The sequence below is a fragment of the Psammomys obesus genome, unplaced genomic scaffold (genome assembly GCF_907164565.1).
Source record: "Psammomys obesus unplaced genomic scaffold, mPsaObe1.curated_primary_1811, whole genome shotgun sequence".
In the NCBI taxonomy this organism is placed as follows: Eukaryota; Metazoa; Chordata; class Mammalia; order Rodentia; family Muridae; genus Psammomys; species Psammomys obesus.
Window position 1 is genome coordinate 15050478 of NW_026592118.1, and position 24227 is coordinate 15074704.

Sequence of the window (24227 nt, forward strand, 5' to 3'; positions counted from 1 at the left end):
ATATATATATATATATATATATATATATATATATATATATATATATAAACTGTAAGCCAGAAATTAACTTGAACTTGGGTATTTAAGTTGAAAAAAATACTGATACTCTTTGTAGGGTTTTTTGGCATTCCTGGTTAAATTTTTATTGTTTCCTTATTTAGTTATAGTAGTTGCACAGTCAGCTCACACATAGATCTAGCACATTTTAAATGGCTCATAATATATATTCAAAAACAAAAAGTAGCACAGACTCTTCATATTTTCTTGCCCAGAGGATACATAACAAACCTGTGCGTGAGTTTGTTCTTTTTCACCAAAACAATGTAATGAACTAATCATTCTCTTAAGGGCTGACATTTTGGGGGCCTATTGCCAAACTGGGAAATAGAAATGATCTGGCTTATGGAGTTTTTCTTTTTAAATGAAGGCAATGCCTCATAGTTTTAAAACCACTGCGTGCTGCAATGAGAGCACATTAATCACATTTATTTTCTAACAAGATCCACACAATGCTTACTTAAGTGGCTCCAGGTAAACCTTGGCTGCCATGTCACTGCCAGCTATTCAGCAGCACTTATTCATCTTGGGCCCTGAGTCTGAAGCAGTTTCACTGTGTCATTATCAGGTCCCATTGTTTTATAATTACTTTGTTTTAAGCCAATATATTTTATGTATCTCCTGGTTTTGTTTGATTCGTGACATTGGTATACTAGGGCAAATTAGGCCTAGCTGTTAATTCCTTTTCTAAATAATTAAAAGTGTCCTCTAGTTCTTCAGTCAGAAAGGATGTGTGTTAAGGGGAGAACAAGGCTGTGTGGACATCACAGAAAGCAGACAAAATGATCAATGGGAAAATGGGAAGGAAGTTTTAGAGTTTCTACATACACACACACACACATACATGTACATATATAATGTTTCTTTTATCATTATCGTGTCTTCTATGGTTTTCATTTTGAGATGTATTTTATGTTTTTGTGTAATGAGTGCACTCATAGAATAATGTTACACATACTGAAATAATGTTACACACACACACACACATACGTTACACACACACAGGCTAGTAGCTATGCCTGATCACTGCATTTTCCAATGCCTGTGGAGCATGTGAAAACTATGAAAAATAAAAGGAAATCAACCACTGAGTAAAATATTCAGTTTGGTTATATAAAGAATTTACTGACATCTGAATAATTTTTAGAAATGAAATTGCAAGTTTTAAAGAAACGTGATTTGTGCGGTGACTAGGTTGGGTTGTTGCAAAGCTGTGCCTCTCCTGACAGAGAAGTGAGTTTATGTTCACTGACAGATCTGCTGGAAAGCAGTTCTGTAAACTGCACCTTAGCTGGATTTGGAGAAGACATGCAGACAAAGCAGATCTAGAATGTTTTTCTCAACGTTACCAGTCTGTTCCTCTGCTGAACATGCATTGCTCTTTTGTATATGGTAAAATAGTACTCAACACTTTTGAAGGGATAGACTGAGTTTATCCCAATTCCAGGACAAATTCAAGACAAAGACTTACATTGTATAACAAAAGTGATTTTTGCATTGTTATGGATTTCCAGTTATGAAGTATTTATTTGGTGATTCCATGATTCATACAATACCCTTTCAGTACAAGTTGGTGAAGTTAACTGGCATGATCCTCACAGCTTACTCAGCCTGCTTTCTTTCAGAACCAGGACCACTGGCTCAGGGATGGCACCATCCACAATGAGCATGGCCCTTCCTCAATCACTAACTAAGAAAATACCCTACAGGCCTGGCTACCACCCCACTTTATGAAGGCATTTTCTCAGTTAAGGCTCCCTCCTCGCAGATGACTTTAGCTTGTATCAAGTTGACATAAAACTACCCAGCACAGGTGTTTCCTATGTACTGGTGTAATTCACCTGAGAGACATCTGGTTCTGAATTTGGGGTTGAGATTGTCAGTGGCTGCTTCCTGCTTCTTTCCTTACTACCGGTCTGTTCCTGTTACATATTTCTTCATGATTTGGACTGGTTGTTTGTATGTTTCCAAGAATTAATTTCTTTATGGTCATTCAATTTCTTGGTGTTTAATTCTTCTTGAAGAGTCTCATATTTTTAAAAAACAATGTACTTAATTTAAATTTTCAATTCAGTTTTTGTTGACTTCTGCTTCCTGTTTTTGCATTTAGTTCTTTCCTTCTGCTGGTTTTTAGCTTGCTATGTACTTTGGCTATTATTTTCTTAAGTAAACAATGAAATCTCTTTCCTGTAATAGTCAACCTGGAGGACATTGTACTAACCAAAATAAGCCGGCTATATACTTGTGCGTATATGCAGAATCTCAAATAGCCAAACTCATGGAAACAGAGACTCTAGTGGTGGTTGTGCCAGGATGGGGGCAGATGGGATTGTTGCCCATGGATGTGAACTTTTGGGAACACAAGATGACTAAGTTCTAGAGAGCTGTCACCCACCATTGTGAAACCTATAGGCTACAGTACATAGATAATAGAGCTATACCCAGAATTACAGGTTTCTCAAAATAGTATATATCATGTTGGGCGTCCTTATTGTAGTAAGTGCTTTCATTTTCTGATGTCTTGTGCATGTGGGCCTGAGATGACAGTACACTGAGCCCATGGGCTAGTTGCTTTGACTTGTATCATTTTATGTGTGTAAGTTATGAGAATTCGACTATGCTGGAGAGAGACAGAAGAAGAAAATGAAATGGTGTGAGTGGTTCTTCCCACATATGCATCAGAGCACACACACACACGCGCGCGCGTACATATGTACGTAGGAGTAAACTTCATGGCAAATACATTATATTTTATTAAAGCTACTTAGAAACAAAAAGAGGGCCAATCAGATGGCTCAGTGAGGAAAGGTACTTGGTAAGGAGCCTGATGACCAGAGTTCAATACCAGGAACCTCATGGTTGGAGGAAAGACCAATTCCTGCATGTCCTGGTGTACATGGACAAACACGCACACACACACACACACACACACACACACACACACACACGTCCACATATTTTATCAACAGAAAATAGAAACATGGAGGAAAGACATTTTGAATTTTAGGGATCACTATAGTCTGTTAACACCTTAGCTGTAGTTTAACTGTCATACTTGGTTGAATTCAGTTTATTGTGTGTTCTGTAATATTTGTAGAGAATTGGCCTGTAGCGTATATCAGAGGTGGAGCGCAAGGCCCCGGCCTTGTAACATTGCGTGAAGATACTCCATGTTCGTAGTACTGCATCTTACATCCCATATTTGCTTAGCAGTCTCTAGTATTGGGTCTTTGAGGCAGTTTCTAGTTTGTTGTCTTCTCTCTGTAAGTAAATAGTGTTTATAAAGCAGTTACTGGGTTTATCATAACAGGCTGTTGAACTCTATCTTCCACTGCTGGTCCAGTGAATATTAGGTGAAATCATACCTGGGTCTTGTGGTAGATACTGAGCGCAGAGCTTGACGATACAGCTTTCCAGTGGAAAAACAAGTCCTTGTTTCTGCGGTGTCGGCCAGTTTTGTGCTGTGAGTCTTCCCATAATGGCCAAATTCCAGCTGCCAATGTGATGCCGCTGATTCACACTTGGGGAAAAATATGCCTTCTTGGCCTCAGAAGCCAGGACTGGACAGTCTCATGGTCTGTGGAGCTGTGTCATTTGGTTGTTCTGAAAAGTTATTGGGGGGCAAAGTAATAGGTCATATAATAAGTTCCCAAACTGGTAGTCCTTGCTGGTTTTATTTCTCTGGATCTCCCTCTTCACCTAAGAGTTCCTTAAGTTCCTCGTTATGCATGTGCCAGCTTCTAAACACTCAGAGCTTAGTGCTATCAGAGGACCCCTAAATCGGTGTGACTCTATTCACCGCCTTTCTTCATGTAAGAACTGGCTGGCTACACACTGTAATTAAATAAAACCTTAAATACCTTGAGTCCTTAGGGAGCTCAGTGCAGAAGTATTACTGTATTTGCCTTTCACAGAATATGTGATAGGGTGAATATTAAGTGTTTTGCAAGTTGAGTATGAAGTTATTTGGGGGATTTTTCTAGTCTTGTCATCATTAATTGCCTACTGCTACTGCTAGAAACATCTGGGGAATATTAAATTTTTCCACTTATAGTTATGGTATAATGAATGACATATGCTCGATCCAGTTTATTACAACTAGGCATGCATATTTAAAGCCAATAAGACAAGTGATTGCATGAGTGCCTTTGGAGGATGGGGTTTAATTGTTTGTTTACATAGATTTGATATTTTGTTCACAGGGATTTGAGGAATGCTTATTGCTGTCACTGCACATGTTTAAAAACCTCAAGTCCTCTCAGCCTCTTACGCTGGTGTCTGGGCCCCAGTGTGATGCCTGTATAACCTTTCTTTATTAGGAAATCTTGCAAAACCTGGAACCTCTACCACTATGTTCTGGGTTCCCTAAATATTTGATACAATAGCACAGTTAGGAATATAGCTCTAGGTTTTATTAACAGTTCAAGTTGCTTCATTATGGGGAATGGAAAGAAATTCAATTGTACTATGTGCTGGTTGTTTAAAAAAAAAAAAACTCTTCAGTCCACCCTGCATTTTATTAATCGCGGAAGATCAAATGGGACACTTGTGGAGATTCCCTTTGAGCAGAGCATCCTCCTGAAGAGGCTGGCAGTATTGCCGACGGCCGTCCTGCAGGAGCAGCCTTGCCGCCAGCGTGCAAACGGCGCACCATTTACTCGTGAAAATGAAGCATTTAACTTCAGCTACCTTCTCCGCTTTTCCAAAAGAACAAAACAAAACGAAACTTTGGCAGCTTTTTAAGGGCACAGGAGTTTCCCGTATTTTTAAATGGCTGTCCTACAGTCATGAAAAGTTTTGACACTGTCAAATGGAGGCATTTCCCTCCAGTCACTTTTCAGTCATCTCTGAGCAAGCCTGCGTTCAGTCCTTCACTGTGCATAATGAAGTACCTAAAGTTCCTCCCCCTCCAGGCTAGCACTCATTGCTGGCATTCAGTTAGCCACCACGTCATTATTCATTAGTAAAGAAGATGCTCGGCCATCGTCAGCCTCTACTGTAATAAAGTGTACTCCTGCCCTAGTGTCTCATTCATTACAGTGGCAAACAACCATGGTGATTAAACAAGGTGGACCACCAACAGTTCTGGTATAGGTGAGAGAGAAAATGCCCTTATGACAAACAGCCAGTTGTCATATGCTGTATTGCTGATGCATAGGATTTGTGAGTAAACAGTTTGAACCCCCCACCAAAGCAACCTTTCCAGTATCCCTGTGAAAATGTTACAGGAAATGCAGGCCTAGAGCATCTAAATAAGGGTCCCTGCCAAGGTCCCTCAGCCATGTGAAGAGGCAGATGTAGAGGCCACCAAGGTCCTAGCCCAGTTGTAACCTCAGAAGCCAATATTGAGAACCAACCAGACATATACATAATACATACAATGCAAAGTTAATGACAGATGACACAGAAGAGTGTTTGAGGGTTTCCAAAAGGACCGCTGAAGAGAGCAGTTAGGTCAAATGTCACTGCCCTGTCAGTATGTTAGAAGTATTACTGAAACTGTTGCTAGAGATAAATGTACAACATTAAATAAAAAGCTCAGGGGTTCCCAGAGAAGGAGCTTTTCCCTTTTCATCTCCCAGTGACCGGCTTTCCTGAAGCAGAACAAATAGCTGCTGTATTTTCTCCCTCTTGTTACTTCAAAGCCTGTTTACCACCTGGACTAATGGGGGTGGTGTTCAGTGCTCTGCTTCTGAGTTCTCTGAGGAGCAGTTGACATCAGCCATACATCATCCACTCAGTGTTCTGGCAACGTGGCCATAGCTCCTACCCGTGCCACAGGTACAGACTGGCCACGTGGCTGACGCATGCTCAGCCTGTGAGAACAGCTTCACAGACTAGGAGCTGGATTCCCAGCTCTCTGCAGATCCTGTCCCCTGCTGTTGGAATTAAGTTTGTTTGCAATCCCTACACACTAAGGTGAGGCTGTTTCTACATGCCTGGCCATTGGAGGGAGAAGAAAAATCAATTTACTTAAAAGGCATTTTTTAACTTTTATTAATTACACTTTATTCACTTTGTATCCCCTCATAAGCTCCTCCCTCCTCCCCTCCCGAGCCCACCCTCCCTCTCCCTTCTTCATGCATTCCCTTCCCCAAGTCCACTGATAGGGGAGGTCCTCCTTTCCTCCCTTCTGATCTTAGTCTATCAGATCTCATCAGGAGTGGCTGCATTGTCATCTTCTGTGGCCTGGTGAGGCTGCTGGCAATTTAACTTCCTTTAAAAACTGAATGACATGAGTGAGTGACCACATAGTCTTCCTATGGAACGTCCCTCTTTCCCTTTAGGTAAAAATCTGCATGCGAATATGATTTAAATAGTGGTGTTTCCTAGCTATATGTTTAAGTTTTAGAAAGTCACCTCCTGTACACAGTTATAAGTCATCACACTGTAATGCAAGCCTAAACATTGCTTTTCTTATCAATGACTTGTTGCATGGAAATGGGCAGTACAGCTCACTGGGCTTCCAAATCATCAGGGAAGGTGATTCTTACTAATGGTGTTTCTAGGCACAATAACTTCCTCCTGTATGAAAATCTTGTGTGTACATGGACATGCCACCAGTGGGGAGGTGTGTCTCTGTGTGCATGTGCTAGCCAGAGGTCAACCCTGAGGGTCACTTTTGAGGCGCCATCTACCTTATCTTTTGAGAGAACCCTGCTCTTCCTTCAAAACATGCCTCAAACTTTATGCAATAGTTTACTGAACTCACAAAATAGTTTATACTTCTCCCGTGATGCTTTTGGTCACCTGCTGTGCATCTTCAGTATCTGTGCATTAACCAGCCTCTCATTGTCTCCGGCTCCCAAGGCATCATTAATACTTACTGGCAGTGACTTAGTATTCCGTCCCAGGCCAGACCAACCTGAAACTCACTTGGCTAGTTTCAAACATCTCTTGTCACTTTCTCTACACTCTCTGGTGAGCTACAGAGGAGAACTACGGTCAAAGCCTCCTCTTCTCCTATCCCCGTCACTGTTATTCTTCCTATCTCCTTATTGACTCTGGAGGATAAGCCATGAAGTCTCAATCCCTTAGTTCACTTCTGGCCTGCTAAACACCCCAGGTGGCTGTACTCATGCTTTCCTTTAACCGTGTTCCTCTACTAGTAACATTTTTTTTTCAAAGAGATTAGCAGGTTCTGTTAGTTTTTATTTTTCTTTGTTCGTGATGCTTATAAAATTATGCTTTATTTTTGCTTTTCTAAACTGGCCACATAAAGCTAAATGTATTAATAGAATTTCTAAGTGTATATATGTTTATTTTTTTACTTCACAAATTATCTATACTAATATTCTAACATATACTGCTTGTAGATTTGATAGTAAAAATTAAAGGTCCTATTACTTTATTTCCAACCATAAAGGAATTTGCAGAATTTTTAAAGTGGGTGATTCTCTTCTCATTTTTGTACTGTAAAATAATTCCAAACCTAAACTTGAATTTACTCTTCTCAAAGAATATCTAGGAATTGTGTTAACTTTATGTCTCAGTCGCTTTTCTTTCAATTGCTGTGACGAACTCGTGACCAAGGCAAAATTATAGAAGAAAGTATTTACTGTGGTTTTGGAGGGTGAGGCCCTGACCATCATCATGAGGGCCATGCAGGCAAGCAGGCAGGCGCTGGGGCCATCACTGGGATCTCACATCTTTAAGCACATGTGCAAGGCAGAAAGTGCCAAGTGGGAGTGACAAGTACTTTTGAAACCTCAGTGCCCACCTCCAGTAACACAGTCCTTTAACAAGGCCACGCCTTCCAATCATTCTCAAACAACTATACGGACTAGGGACCAAGTACTCAACACAGGAACGTGGGGGGGGCCTTCTTGTTCAAATCACTATGCTTTACCAATAATAAAAGAGGTGTAACATATGATTATAAAATCACATTAAAGATACATGTTGTTGATAAAACTTAAAAGAAGCCATATTATTTTAAAAATAAAAATTGGACTAATGTGTGAAATTGAGCGAGAAATAAGCATCAGAAACCAGCTGTTATTAAAAGAAAGTGAAGTTTTTGACATGACAGGGCTGTTGCAATCGTGAACATGCCAGCCACAGTTTGACGTGGACAGTGTCTGATCTCCAGGCCTGCCCACTACAGAGGAGCAGTTCTCGGTGGGTGGTGGCGGGTGGAGAGGAGAGTTACTCTTTCTCTCTCTCTTTTTGAGTATTTGATGACTGGTAGTTTCCCATGTGCCAGTGGATGGCAGGTGACCCCACTCCCGTGCATAAATGGGTAGATAGCGCTAACTGAACTTACTGGGTTGTTAAAAACAAAACATGAATCAGGGAGGGGTTGTTGGATAGAACATGGGAGGAATTAAAATGAGGAAATAGGGATGGATATGATCATATTTAACTGTGGAGAGTGTGGAATTTTTAAAGAAAATGAGAGGCAAAGAGGAAAAATTAAATTTACCTTTAACAAATAGTTTGCCTATAGAAAAAAGTAAGAGGAGGCGTGGATCTGGGGGGGAAGGGAGGCGGGGGAGACCGGAAGGAGTTAAGGGAGAGGAAACTGCAGTCAGGATATAGTCAAAGAAAATAGCTGGCACTGCAGGTTTTAAGTGACCAATACTCAAACAATACCCAAAGCAGTTTAAGTCATATTCTCTGTGTACCTTCACTTTTTAGATTACTACAGCTTCTAAAATAATATATGCCTTATTCCTACATTTCTAATCTATCTTAAATCTGGTAACTATGAGTATATTTGTAATAATTTAGATTCAATTTATTCAATGTATTTGTAATCACTTAGATTCAATTTTTGAGATTCAGTAGTCTAATTATTGACCTGCTAGAGCATGAATTTTAATAAAACCTAAATGGAAGTAGTATACATCATGTGAAAAGTGATTTTTTTCTTTCATTTTTCTTAAAAGTAGTATTGTATCATTCAGAAAATACATAGATACTATAGGTCTGGAAAACATGAAAATGCTGAAAAATGAATGAAATACATTTTTTCATAAATTGTTATTTATTGTTTTTGCTTTCTTGCTCATTTGTGGGATTGACCCTAGTATTGAACCTGTCCATGATAGTCAAGTTCTCTACCACTGATCTACATTCCCAGCATTGCTAATATATCATCTGCTACTATGAGGTATTACAATAATAAGTACTGATGGTAAACAATATTATCATACACATCTTAAAGTATACTTCTTAGTATAATATATTAGTATGGTCTAATATTCTAATTAGTATTATTTAATGTATTCATATTTCTATAGGAAGACAAATATAAGGTACTAAATGAATGCCTTCATCAGAAAAAAATTGATTTCTTAAGTCAATAGTAAATGGATAGAAATGGATTCCTGAAAAGAATTTTTAATGATGTAGTAATCACCAAACATTCATGTAGCACTTACCGCATGCTAGGCATTGTTCTAAACACCTCATATGTGTGAACTTTGTAACCCCACTAAGCAGGTGATGTTGCTTTATATGCTTCACATCTAAGTTTCTTGAAACACATAATTACTATCTAATTTGGTAAAGACATGGTGTATAGAAGAACAGAGCTGCAAACCAGGGTATTTGGCTGCAGAATCTTGTTACTGATAGTTCTGTGCAGCTTATACTTATTGCAGGGTGTTTTTTTGTATTTTTTGTTTGTTTGTTTGTTTGTTTGTTTTTTGACTGCTGTGAAATGGATGGGTCTTTCTGTAAAGGCATAACAGAATGAAGAAAGTGAACACAGACCGCAGAGTTTGGCTCTTGACTTACCAAATTATCAGAAGGGGTCAGAAGGGGATGAACTATGGCAGGACTTGTATTTAAGAGGTGCTGTAGCAAGATATATCTGATTTTGTTGGCGTGGCAAATTAGCCTCGATCTCTTCTTGACTTGGATGCCGTGTGAACCAGGTGGTACTAGGTGGGCTGTTCTCCCTGCTTTTCCTCAACAGTGGAGGCTGCTTTCAAGCTGTGGCCATCCTTGGCTCAGCATTGTCATGAAAGCAAGAGAAGAAAGGGACATGTAAATCACCTATCTTCTGCTCTTTGCTTCACCTAGGAAATAGTACATTGCAGTTCTGCTCAGATTCTGTTGAACGGTTACAGCTGCAAAGGGATACTAGTGTAGGGAAAATATTCTTTGAGCTATAATGCCTTGAGTAAAGTAAAGGTGTTCAACTCAAGTAGAATGAGAGTTGGAAAAGCACTACTTCAGATCTCACACAAAACTCACTAAGGATGAAAGAAGCTTTGATAATTCTTCTGTAATATCAAATTACTTGCGAGGTTCTGGGTACCCAGCAGGAATGTGCTTCAGTACCATGGAGAGTTCCTATCATTACCTTGGCTTGACAGCAGGTGCTGCAAGTTCTAGTACCTTTTCAGAAGCGACTAATCTCATAAAGATATTACTTAGGTACGATAGATGTTTGTGGGCAGAAGAATTCAGAACACATAAACAGTGGATGGAGGAAAACATCTAAGCGTAATTGGTTGGTTTTCCTCCATGGGGGAGCAGCCGTGACTTAAGTCACAGAACAAGGCTCAGTCCCAGAATGAGGCACTGCCATATAAGCACGGGGGGAAGGAAAACAATAGACAGTGCAAGACAGAACCTAAGCCCGTGTTCAGATGCTATCTGCCAGCTCTGCTGTTCTCGACAAGTCCTTTACACTTGGCGTGCCTTGGTTCCTGAGTCTCTGAGGTGGAAATTATAAGAACAGCTAGCAGACATAGCACCGTGGGCCTTACAGTCCCTTTGTCTTTACAGCCACACTGTCATTCTCTCCCCCATTTTCTTGATGAAGAACTTAGCGAGGCTCCTGAGAACCTCTGGTTTCTTGGTAGTGGAACACAGGAGCAGCTTGCCTCCAGGGTCTGCGCTCAGCTTACCTTTTCCCTACTGCCTCTCCAGTAAAAATAAGGTAATAATATACGTCAAAAGATGCAGAGAAGATAGTTAGCAACTGGCAGGGTTGAGAGGAGCAGAGACTGAACGTGGTGACCCTGATGAAAGACTTAAAATAAGCTCATTGACACAATTGACAAAGGGTGTGGGCGCAGCGTAGTTCCCTACGCGTCTTTAATGTGCCCATCATCATACAGTTTCAGAACAATTCTATAATTTATAACTTGTTTGCTTCTTAGGCTGAAATCCAGAAGCAAAAGTCTTCAATGCTTTAGAAAATAAATGCACAGAGCACGCCCCTGAGTCTGTGTGTGTATTATTCACCTACCGTTTCAACCTGCTACTTCACAGATAAGTGGCAGCAGGGCTTTGTTTTTGTTTTTTTAGGAAGTTTTTGGATGACTTTTTCAGTGTATAAAATCATGTCTTGTTTTATATACTGAGCCAGCAAATAGTGCAGAGAAACTGGAGTCTGTAAGCAACTAGTGTTGAGTTTTGAATTAACAGACTATAAAATGACTGAAAGGAATTCCATGTTCATTTTCTCCTTTTCTTTAAAGTACAGGACTAACGTCTCAAACTAGATTTTCAGAACTCTGTATTTCATTAGCTGATGAAACCTTTTACAGAATGAGCTCAGGATGAAAACAAAGGAGAAACAAAAATGATCAATTTACCTCTTCAGAAAGTCTAGTCTTAGACTTCTTAGATAGTTGTAGGACAATGACCTCACTGATTTTTCTCATAAAATGCTCTACCAAGCATTCTTTGAAATAGCAAATAATACTTCCAATATTTTTTCAGCTTGGTTGGCAACTACATTTTTATATATGACTGAATCTTTAACATATTTGCTCTTATTTTCATGATTTCCGTGCACAGAAGTTTTCATCTGAAATGCATGAAAACTAAACCAGGACATGTTCCTGGCTTCTGACGCTAACCATGGAAAATCACAAACTAAACAGACTTGAGTAACCCACATTTTTAATCCATGAAATCTAACATGAATATAATTTTCTCACAAGATTGTCATTTTGGGTACTAAAATCTTCAGTGTTGATTTTAGAAGTAAATAAACTATGTCTTACGAAACTATGCACATTTTATTTTAGACATGAGGGATCCATAGAACTCCAAGTTACCATTTTAAGGACCCCCCACAGTATGCACACTAAAAGACAGAGAAGTAGTCCTCAGGGGAAATGGGTTCAGACAAGGTTTAGTCACAAACTTAAAATAACTGAAGACTTGTCAGTGAAAATGACATCCCGGAAGGTACAGAAATGTGTGTCACTGCCTTAAAAAGGGATCATGGAGGCAAGTTTAGAATAATTAAAGGCATCATGAGATGAACCTTGCAGAGGTTCGATATGGATAAAGGAAACTGCTACGCGTTTCTTTCCTACCACAACTTCCAAATATCGGATAATAATAACCTAACAGTGTAATGGTTTGTGTAACAATGAACTGGAACAGCCATACTTCATAAAAAGAATGGGTATGTTAAAGTTCTACTGACTGCTGATATAGTAGTCTGTATTATAAGTAGTCTATGGATATTCTGTTTTTCAGATAGGTATATAAAAAGGGAAAGGTTTTAATGACATGGAAAAATCAAAACAGTTACCTCATTTAACAGAACTTCATAATTTGTATGGTAAACTAGTACCCTCAGGACATCAGGAGACCCACACTTGTTTACTTTTGCTAAGAGCCAAGTTCTCTTCCAAGTATTTTACTCTAGGAGAGAAAGTCTATGTGAAATGTTTTGCATGACAGTTTCTGTATAACCACAACAGTGAATATAAAAAACCACTTACTATAAATACATGACACACATGTATGCTTTATTTTCACCTGTTTTCTTGAGAAGCGCAGCTTAATTAGAACATTCTGTTTTAGATATTTTCCATTTACAAGGACTATTAAAAACTCAACATGTCCTTTTTTTCTTGCAGGCAGCAGTAAAAAAAAAAACCCATAAATTTAAGTTATCATAATCAGATCTCAGATATCTCAAGACTAAGATTCAAACACACATATGTGAATTATACGTCTGCTGTGACAGGGGCATTGAGAAGGTGGTGGTGTACACAGTGACCTATGTTTTGTGGGACAATGGAAGCCATTCCTGTTGCTGTCATCCCTTCTTGACATCTTCTAGGTGTGCCCTGACATCAGGCCTGCATTCATCCAAAATCCTCTCATCCTTCTTCTCACATTGTGTTCAGAACACTGGAGCCAAAGGAGGTTTTACTGTTAAGAACCAGCATTTCACAGATGTCAGAATGAGCCTCAGTGGGGTCGGGGCACAGCTGAGAAAGGCTGAACATCTGTATGTACAAGGCTGAGGGGACTGTTTTACCCCCTTGATGCTTCATGTCAAAAAAGAGAAATTTCCATCAAGACTCAGTCCAACTATTCTGTGCATCAAATGTCCTGGTTGCTTGTTGCCTTATGCCGTGAGCAAATATTTTGTTGTTGTTCATTTTCTCAGTGTCCTAATTGGCAAAATACTATGTCATTGTCATGGTCTCCGGTCACAGGGAACGTTTTCACTGTCATATTTGCACATATGAATTATTTTTGTGGTTTTAATTTGCATTTTTATCAGTACCATCCAGTTAGCACACACTTATTTTCTAGAGAGTTTAGTTACGATGTTAGTTTATTCCACTTCCCTCACTCAGCTCAAGTCATTTCAGGGTAGAGTCTGTCACATACACTTATTTTACGTACTTTCATATGCCTTAGCACAATGTTTGGTGCAAAATGTGGTTTCTGTAGATTTTTATTTAAGTAAATGTATTCCTAATCATAGCTCTGCACAGTGCTGGAGAGGTTGATACAGGAGAAATTCTGGAACTCGCTGGCCAGCTAGGCTAGCCTGTCTCAAAGGAGGTGGACAGCCTTCCAGAGGAATGGTACCCAAGGTTGTTTGTTTGCCTCCATATGCATCAGACAGGCTCCATCACATGAGTCCACACACATACACAGACACATGGTCCAGAAGACACATGTGAGATCATTTTGTGAGTAATGGACCAAAATAGAGGATATTTTACATTTCTACAAAGGCCATTAGGTAAGACTCTGTTGGATACTTTTAAATTGTGTTGATATTATGATAATGTGTATAGCTTTAATCCAAAGCTCAGAATTTTAGATGTTATAGTAATAATATTATTGATATAATCACTGCACATGATTATATAACCCGCACTAATATATTATAATTTATAATAATGTATACTATAGCATTATAACATAATAATACCTAATAATGTTAATAATAATTTTCAATACAAGTTATTTGTTAAAAATAATAATTGATGGGTAAGCTTTTTAAAAAGTATCTCTGTACTCAGGTTACACATACCACCAAAGAGTCAGGTTGGAGAACTACTGTCCTAGACAGCTGGATTACAAGAACATCATTTGTTGCATATCCACCTAGGACAGGCGATAAATCAGCCAGCTTACAAATTTCAGTAAAGTAATGTGTGCTCTAGACACTGACTCATTCTCTAAGGGGAATTTTGAGGAATAAAGAGAAATTGACCATGAATCACATTACAAAGGTTTGAAACCTTAGCCTGTCCCATTCATTTCTCTTTCCCACATGATTATAGCTGGGACTTTTGCTTTACTTTGTGGCCAGACTGACTCTTGCAGATGTGTTATTTCCATGCACTGGGTCCTTGCCTCATGTGTGACCAGGAGGGGAGTGGAAAACCATGGCTCTTGAGTCTGCTCTGGGACAGTCATCTCCCTGGAAGTCTCACATTCCCTCTAACCCTGTGGTTTCTCTGGCTTGATGAATTTTGTCTAAGGTGCAGCTTCAAAAACATTGAAATGAGGAAAAAAAGTAATTTTTACCTTGCAAAACTCGCCTGTTGCTTCTGTTTCTTAGCTCTATTGTGACTTATTCTGATCACCTTGAGCTGATTCCGTTTCACTTGTCAAAGGCATGCCTATGTCATGCCATCTACAGTCTTTATAATTTTTTAAAGTTGTTCATGTATTTAAACAGAAAACACTTCCTGAATAGCTGTGAAGGGTCAGATACTCTACTGTCTGCCTGGATACCAAGATTAAGATGGGGTCTCTCACAGACCATGTAGGGGGAGGGTCATGGGGTGTGGTTGAAGAATAGGTAGATTGCCATGACATGTAGGAAGGGCACCTACCCAAACATGGGACTGGGGCAGAGAGTGTAGAGGGAAGTCTTTGAGGGTGACGCCATAGTCGATGTATCACTAAGCCTACCTCGATGACTTCCCTCCTGGTGTAAAATAAGCTGCATTGACCCTTCCTGTGAAGAGGACATAGGAGTCAGCCTATCAAAGAAGAGAGAACCTAGAAGTGTGGTGACTGGCATTTAGATCTCAGATCCAGTGACAACTTACGGAAAATGAGAGGCCATATTGTGTTCAACTTAAGGACAGATCCTGAGGGCTGCATTCCCCTGGAGTCTGATGGGAAGCTGTGAAAGGAAAGTGATCAGGAGATTGACATGGTCTCACGGACCTTTCTGAGAATTCCTTGCGGTAGAATAGGGAGAGAGATGGAGCACAGAAACCCGGGAGGAGTTGTTGTGGAATACCAGGGAGAAACAATGAAACCTAGAGTAACTTAGCAAGGAGAACATCACCCAACAAAATAAAACACAGAAGTGTTACAGCTGTCAGTGGGAAAATGAATTAATAGAAGTGTGTATTTGTTTTTAAATCTCAAGACTTGGGAAACATTTTAAATCATGACCAAGTAAATGAAATAAAATATTGATTGTGCACACTGTGGCAGGTGTTAGAAGAATATAGATTACTAGATCTAATTTTTCTAAGGAATAGATGTTGTGAAGGATAAGAAGCAGAATGTTCCAGATGTCTTGTAGTATGTTGGAATTAAGTAAAGGGCTCAGCAGAAACCTGCAGAGGAGCCCCCTGGGTTTTCTTAGGGGTCAAGAGGCTAGTCCATCCCAGCGTAGAATCTGTAAGGTGACAGAGAACAGTTGTAGTCTGTATCTTAATTAGAGGGCACGGTTCGCATTAACATAGTGGAGGGGACCACTTGATATTTGAGATGTGCAATGTGCAAGGGGATGGGAAAGACTTAGAGGCTGGCAGTGCAGAAGCTGAAGTTCGTCCATCCAGCAGGGATCTCTGCCTTTGGAGGAAGTGTGCCGTTCTCTGCTGCCTCACATCCCAGCCACTAGATCCCACAGCCGCCTCTTTAGCACTGTGATATGTGATAGGATTAGTGCAACTGAAGCGCTGAATTTTTTTTTATTTTATCTACTTTTAATCAGGTTATGCTCGAAGAGCCATTTTTGATGGCACAGGTGTAGACAGACAATGTGAGTAGGACTGAGGGGTTTTGTGAGGGAAATACTTAGACTTTTATTGTATAAAATTACTCTCATAGGCAGTAAGAAATCAGGATTTTATCACGAGTTCAGTCATATGTGTTGTTTGTTGTGAGAATTAAACACCTCACATTTTACATATGAAATCTAATTTTTTTTTATGTTCATTTACCAAAGTAGTAGTAGGAGGAGGTTTATGCCTAGGGACTGTGAACTCCCTAACCATGGATTCTTGGCTAGATTTGCAGTACCACGTATGTTTCCTCCTGTCTCACAGCAAATTTAGGATATTTAACATATAAGGAGCACAGAATTTCCTTTTGTTTTCAATTTGAGAGAGTATAAACCGTTTGCTCAAAACTGTAACTCCAACAAATGAGAGAAGTTTGAAACTTAGCTTCCTAGTCTTCTATTCTTGGCAGTGTTTTAGTTTTTGAGTTAATATGTGTTGTTTCTAGACAAGTTTATATTCACAGCAAAAACTGAGTTTAAAAGTACCCATATAGCCGTTTCCTCCACACATGAAAAAAATTAAAAAAAAAAAAACAAAACAAAACACTCTGTTACTGACATTCTGCCCCACAGTGGCATATTTGTGAAAACCAATGACCCTGCACTTGACACATAATTATCACCTAGAGTTCATAGCTTTTATTGGGGTATGTTACATCCTATGAGTCTTGAGCATATACATAATGACTTGGTCCCTTATGGAAGCCCTGTATAGGATAGCCCCTCTACCCTCAGACCCCGTATTCTGCCCTTTTTTTTTTCTTCCTCTCCAGGCTCCGGTGAGCACTTGTCCTTGAACTCTTTCTGTAGTTCCCTCCCTCCCTTTTTAACATGATGTCTAGCTGGAATCAGACATCCTAGAACCTTTTCAGTGGCCACTTTTACATGATACTATACACATTTCAGCTTCCTTTACATACTTGCATAGCTTGTTCATTGTTTTCCATTTTGACATATCAGGCTCTATTGCCTGGATAGGTCATAGTTAATTTATTCACCCATTTCCTCAAAGACCTTCTAGTTACTTCTGAGTGATAGAACTTGTTAACAAAGCTGCTTTACACTTGGGTACAGTTTGTGTGTGTACGTGTGTATGTGAGTATTCACTTCACATAGGTCAGTAGCAAGGATCACCATTGCTGTGTGTCATGATAAACTCCACAAGGAGAGCATAGAACAAGATAATTTGAACACAGGGAACTTCCCAGAAAATCATACTCCAACCAAGGACTATTCGTGGAGATGACCTGGAACCCCTGCACAGGTGTAGCCCATGGCAGTTCAGTGTCCAAGTGGGTTACATAGTAATGGGAAGAGGGACTGCCTCTGACATAATCTGATTGGCCTGCTCGTTGATCACTCCCCCCTGAGGGGGGAGCAGCCTTACCAGGCCACAGTAGATGACAATGCAGCCACTTTTGATGAGAACTGATAGACTAAGATCAGAAAGGAGAGGAGAACCTCCCCTATCAGTGGACTTGGGGAGTGGCATGCATGCAGAAAGGGGAGGGAGGGTGGGATTGGGAGGGGAGGAGGGAGGGGCTTATGGGGGGGATACAAAATGAATAAAGTGTAATTAATAAAAAAAAAGATTAAAAAAAAAGAATAGTTTCAGTTCTGTAAGAAAATTGTTTTCCAAAGGGGACTGACAAGTTTTGTGCCCTCACCAGCAATGAGGGAAACAGCTTTGTACACACCACCTGTACCAGCAGGCAGTGTTGTCCTTGTTTGGGATTTGTGTGTTCTGATTGACAGATAGCTGCTCTGTTGTTGTTTTGATTTGCAGTTTGCAGGGATGCATGGTGTTGAATCACGTTTTGTACATTATTTGCCATACGTATTTTTTTTTTGGTACAGCATCTCTTCAGGTATTTTTGTCTATTTTATAAATAGGTTGTTTATTGTTGAGTTTTTTGTTAATATTTTTATTTGTGTTAAAATTAAGAGAACTATTTTACTTAAAAAAAAAATCAAAAGCATCCTCCTACTGCAGCACCCAGCTACCTCAGGTAGAAGCTGATTTGCCCGAGTGTTCTCGTAGTGAACATAAGCGAGATCACAGAACACAGCACTGGGCAAGCCCACTCTAAGAGTGATGGCCACTCTGCACGTTCCTAGTCATAGACAAAAGCCAGTTTATGGTACACACTACAAAATGGCCGACACCCTTCTTTCTATTAACACAACTGCTGCTTCTTTTATACCAATCACTAACTTAGTCCCACTCTGTCCTTACACGGCCAGCATGAAAATTAAGATAGTAATAACATTTTCTCCACGTTTGAGAGCTCTGTTCTAGAAGTTAAACCACCTTTCCCTGAGAGTGCCCTAGGCCTAGGGTAGTGTCCCGTAGGTTGCAGGCTTTCCAGTATAAAAATGGTCACATCACCAGGTAAACGCCATCTCCTTTGAAACTGTCTAAGTTCAAATACTATATGTATCCCCTTGAGCATCTCCCTGCTAACATAGCTCCCACTTCACTGTGCTGCGTGCTCTCCCGTGTTGCTGATAGCTGCAAGGAACTGAGACTCATTGGCACATGCTGGCCTGATGGGATTTGGTGATCAGTAGAGAAGCCAACAAAAGCAAAGCACATTCTACAGTGAAGGTTTTCATAGGTCATTTCACAGTAATGGTTTTGTAAGTGAGTTTGACTTCTATCAAGAAAAAGAGAAAATTCCATAACTTATGGGAAACCAGTTAGCTCAACAAACCTTAGTCTAAAGTAAAGATGCTCATAAGCTATTATTAGGCCTTGGTGGGTAGGAAAGCCTTGGTCTTGTTTTCTCTGTAACGTCCCTCACTTTCTGTCTTCCAGGAATCATGTCTGACCACCAGTTTGGAAACCAGTTCATGTGCAGCGTGGTGGCCTCTCATGTGAGTCACCTGCCTACAACCAACCTCAGCTTCGTCTGGATCGCCCCACCAGCTGGCACGGGCTGTGTGAACTTCATGTAAGGGCCTAACGTCTCTGTGACTAAATGTGGGAGGCAAATGCTGCCCTTCACGGGATTACAGAGTAACTGTTTAAATGTATTGTGTCAGTAGCTTTGACATTAATTAAAACCATTAACTGTGGTGTTAAAAGAAGTCAAAACTGGTTTTTAAAGGAGTCAGTTTTCAGTTAAACTTTTATTTCGCATATTTATTTATAGGCTCCATGCTTATAAATTCAATCCCAGCTGCTAACAATAAAATAAATGAACTGGTAGAGGAGGAGGAGAATCGTGAGAAGTTATTAAAAGGCACAGGTTTCGTTGAAGATAGCAACAGTGTGAAAACTGCAGCTAATGTGTTTCCTATGGCTTCAAGTTTAATCTGAGACTGTTCTTTGATTGGGTAGAACAAAATGGAAGCAGGAAGAGGTAGCATGGAAGATTGTACAACTTGTTGAGAGAGTAGGGTAAGAGAGAGAGGGAAAGAGAGAGAGAGTAGAGGTTAGTGAGAATTTGAGAATGAATGAATGTCCTTCAAAGTCAGGACCCCAGTAACCTACTTTCTTTAGCTAGCCTCCATTGGCTAAAGTTTCCACAACCTTCCTAAATAGTACCCCCTTCTGGGGACCATGCATTTAACACAAGAGCCTATAGGAGACATTTCCAATGGAAACCACACTTTAAGACAGTATGTCTTAAATAATACCATCACTAAAGATAAATATATTGGCTAGGTGTTGGTGGTACATGCCTTATCTCTTGTGAGTTTAAGGCCAGACTGGTCTACATAGGGAGCTCCAGGATAGCCAGGGTCATGTAGAGAGACCACATTTTCAAAAGAAAGTATGTGTAAATGTATGTGTGTGTATGCTAATTAATACCCTTAGCCATTCTGTAATGTAAACATATAGCAAAACCAAACTGTCCCCCCAGTTGCTATTTGCCAATTTAGAAGCAAAGATAAAAGAGTGATGCCCCTGAGCCTTCGGTCCAGGAATTGTGCTGTAGATGCATCAGTTGAGGCTGGACACCCCGTGATCAATAGTTGAGCTCTGCAATTTGACTAGTTGTAGTTTTATGTGATGGTTTCCATCTACTTCCAAGAGAAGCATTTCAATGAGAGGTGAAGACTACACTCTCACTGGATATAAGGATAAGTTTTAGAATGAAGTTTCCTGCTAGACCCATGGCCTCATTGGCCCTGGGAGTCACTGGGTTTACAGAACCAGGTGTGATTTCCCTCCTGTTGGGTGGGCTTTAAGTTGATGTGACAGCTGTTGGTTGCAGTCAAGATGTGAGGGCACTGTTGCACCTTTAGGTATATCTTGCCGTGCCGGCATTGTTGTGGTTCATAGATAGCACAGCTAAGTAAACTATTGATTGTGTTCTGCGCTTCACAGTTTACATAGGTTCTAGACAGGGCAGAAAGACTGAAAGAGCCAGAGAAATAGGAGGTCTGCTGTAGGATTGTGTTTCCTAGAAATGACAGGGAAGCTACACCTGTGATTCCTCAGCAATATGGCTGCCTAAATAAGATCTGAACTATCATGTGAATAGATATGCTAAAATGGAAAGGGGGAATCTGCTGTACCCATAGACAACAAACTACAGGTAACTAATGACTGACTGACAGAGGGAGAACTAGTCATTCCCACGGACACAAACCCCCTAGTTGGTTATCCAGTGCCAAGCAGTCAACTCTGAGATCATATACACTCAAGCAACACTAAATGGGCTCAACTGGTTGTATTTGTGTGTGTGTGTGTGAGAGAGAGAGAGAGAGAGAGAGAGAGAGGGAGGGAGGGAGGGAGAATAAAGAAAACTGGCCATGACTTTGAGAGGGAGGGGGAAGGATGGGAAGGAAGAGGGCAGTGATGTAATTATATTTAAATTAAATTTAAAAGTACTAAAAGAACAGTCCAGTCCAAGCAACAAGAAAGGGAATGTTAGAAAGTAAAGTTAAGTGAATATAATCAATACTTCAGGGCTTTGCACACTTCTTGCAAAATGAGCACAAATTTAGCTTTGAGCTTCCTGATCAAAAATGTGTGTTTAAAAACTGCTTGGCGAGTTAGCTACTTTTGCACGGCTATAACCAGAGTACCTGAGAGAACAACTAATACAGGGAAGAATTTATGTAGCTCACCGGGAAGGGGAGACTACATTGTCATCAGTAGGTGGCTGGTGGTGGTCCAGAGGCAGGGATCCTGTGGAAGCTAAGATTCCCTCATGAGCTCACTAAGAGGAGACTGGAGCTGGAGTGACCATTCTTCACAGCAGGACAGATGCCACGCTGGCTTTCTCAGCACTGACTGCAGCCCTTCCCTACCCTGCAGCCACTTTTCCTCAGCCTTCTCACCTGGTGTTTGTTCAGGCCCCTCGCTGCATTTGTTTTTATTTATAACATATATTCTTGTTCATTTAATTATCATTTTACCACTACAATGCAAATTCCTTGAAGGCAAAAATCTTTTTTTTTTTTTTTTTTAATCCTTTAGTGATCTGCTCCAACAGTCTAGAACAGTCCTTGGCACGCAGCAGTTACTCACTGAATATTTTTCAAATGTAGCTATTCACACACAGACAGGAACAGCTGTTCAGTAGATAGGCAAAGCAGAGGTAGAGGATGTCTTTAATGCGCCTGTTCTAACTTCATGCTCAGGGAGCAGAAGCCATGAGACTGGTGTATGCCAAGAGGCACAACTAACCCTCCTCCCCTAACACCATCCAGCTCAGTGTCAGGGTTTCCAACGCCCCCCCCCCCCCCGTTCCCCTCCCGCCCCACTGACTCACACTCTTCCTGCCTGTCTGTGTTCTGTGCGACCCAGCTGAGAATATCACAGTCATCCCGTAGAGCTGGTGGACACTCAGTCCCATTGCCTTCTTCCTTGTACCCGAGCCCTTTTCTTCACTGCATCCTCCAGTGTCACTGCAGAGGTTCCTAACTGGCCAGCCCACTTCTCCCCACTTTGTCCTACACAAGGGCGCGTAGCTAATCTTCTCAGGCACAATGATCATTTGCTGAGAATTTGGAGAGGCCTGAAATGCGCCTCCTAAGCCAGGCGTTTCGCAGGGATCGGCAGTCCCTTCTCCAGCTTGCTTTTGGGGTCCTCTTTCTGGCATTCTGATGAGCACAGTGTAGAAGGGCTCTCTACGGCTTCCTAAAAATTCTGACTGTCTTCGTGGTTTTTCTCTTTCCCTAGGATGCTTTTGTCCTCAAGTCTAGTTGTCTACATGTTTAAGACTTGTTCAAAAGCGTTTCTGATTGACAGGGCAGGTTTTTCTTGTTGCTGTTGTTTGGGGGGGGTTGTTTGTTTGTTTTTTGTATGTGTGTGCAGTAGTTGGCACGGCATCTCAGCTGTGAGATTTCAAGCTACATGAACTTAAGTGTTACAGTGTATTTTAGTTCGCTAGTGATACTTGTTTCTTGCAGCCTTCATACATAGCTTCTTACTTTAATATAAGAATTGCTTTTTAAAAGGCAAAACATACAGTAATGGAAACCATATAAAACTGCCTACTTCAAACAAATTTAGGTTTTCTTTTTTATTTCATTTTTTTCATAGTGGGGTTTGAAGCTACAGCATTGATAATGCTTATCCACGTTCTCCGCCCTGAGTTATAATGAATCTCCAAATTTAAGTTTTTAATTGAATCTATTATAAGGTAATACTAAAAATAAGATTTAAAAATATTTTTCTTATCACTATACTTGTTAAAAATACTACTTATGTGTAGAGATATGTTTAAAGCTATTTTATCTGGTCTTTTATATCTACCACTCTTCTCCACCCCAGTCCCTTCCAACACCCCAACACCAGGTCAGAGAGACACAAGGTTAGTGGGGAGAGGGGTCGTGAGATCTTTTTAGACTACTTCCTGCTGAAGGGGCTTTGGGTTCCTTGGGGGCAGGCTTAATCTTCGCCTCATTGGGATATCTCCAACTTCTTGTCTCTTTTCTCTTGACCACTTAACAAACCAGCAGCAGGAGGAGCAGCTGTACCTCCTCTTCTGGGGGTGCTGGGTATTTTTACATCTTCTCTAGAGTCCCCAGAATTAAACTATGTTCAGCTGGCAGAATCACACCTCTACCAGAGCACAGCAGGGGCGGACAATCTGAGGAAGCCCCATAGCCTACACCTGATATTAAAACCAAAAACCTGTTTGTAGACACACCTGGGAATATAAAGACACCAAAATTCTCACTACACTTTGGGAAGAGAGGTTGTCTTGGGCTCAGAGCTCAAGCGTGCCATCATGGTGAGGAGGCACCCGTCATGGAAGGCAAGGGTTGGTAGAGCACTTGGCAGCAGGATCATGTGGCTGGGGCTCTTCACAGCTCAGTGGTGCTGGAGTCAGAGAAGAGAAGTGCTCACCTGGCTGCCTCCCTTTCCCGTCTCTTTCATCCCAGCCATGGGATGGGGTTGCCTACATTCAGTGCGGGTCCTTCCTCCTGAGTTAAAGTTCTCCAGAAGCTCTCTCAAAGACATGCCAAAATGTCGCTCCCAGGTGAGCCCAGATCCAGTCAGTATGAAAGTGGAGATTACGCTTCGCTGAGAATACACTCAGCACTCTCTAGACTGCTTGATAAACAGCCAGAGTTATAGAGAACTTCCGTAGGACTCGCTAATCGCTCTCTTTTCCCGTCACATGTGAGAAGTACAGGAGAGAGAGAGAGACTGAACATGGACTACTGAAGCTATCTGTTAAAAATTTCCTGAAACTGAGTCTTGCATTTTCCTACCTACATTCCTTACTGCAGTAATGGTTATATATCTATGTGTATGTGGATATATGCATCCATAATTAGTAACTTTCCAGCAATATTTGTAGATTAAGATTAAATATTGAAGACAATACGCAGTGTTAATTTTAAACACCAAACAAAACTAAAACAGAACAATAACCTACGGAATTCAAAGTCAAATGCACCACGTATTTTTTTTTCCAGTTAGCCTGGAAATTGGAGC

The 24227-nt window shown here is 40.6% G+C and overlaps 1 protein-coding gene across 1 annotated transcript in view; it reads left to right on the forward strand.

Annotated features, from left to right (window-relative positions):
- The window catches only part of Reln (reelin), a 423857-nt gene that overhangs the window by 102802 nt on the left and 296828 nt on the right, over nucleotides 1–24227 (forward strand). Inside the window, exon 3 of the mRNA XM_055612891.1 lies at nucleotides 19140–19275. Coding sequence (XP_055468866.1) covers nucleotides 19140–19275 — 136 coding nt within the window. The remainder of the gene's footprint in view (nucleotides 1–19139; nucleotides 19276–24227) is intronic.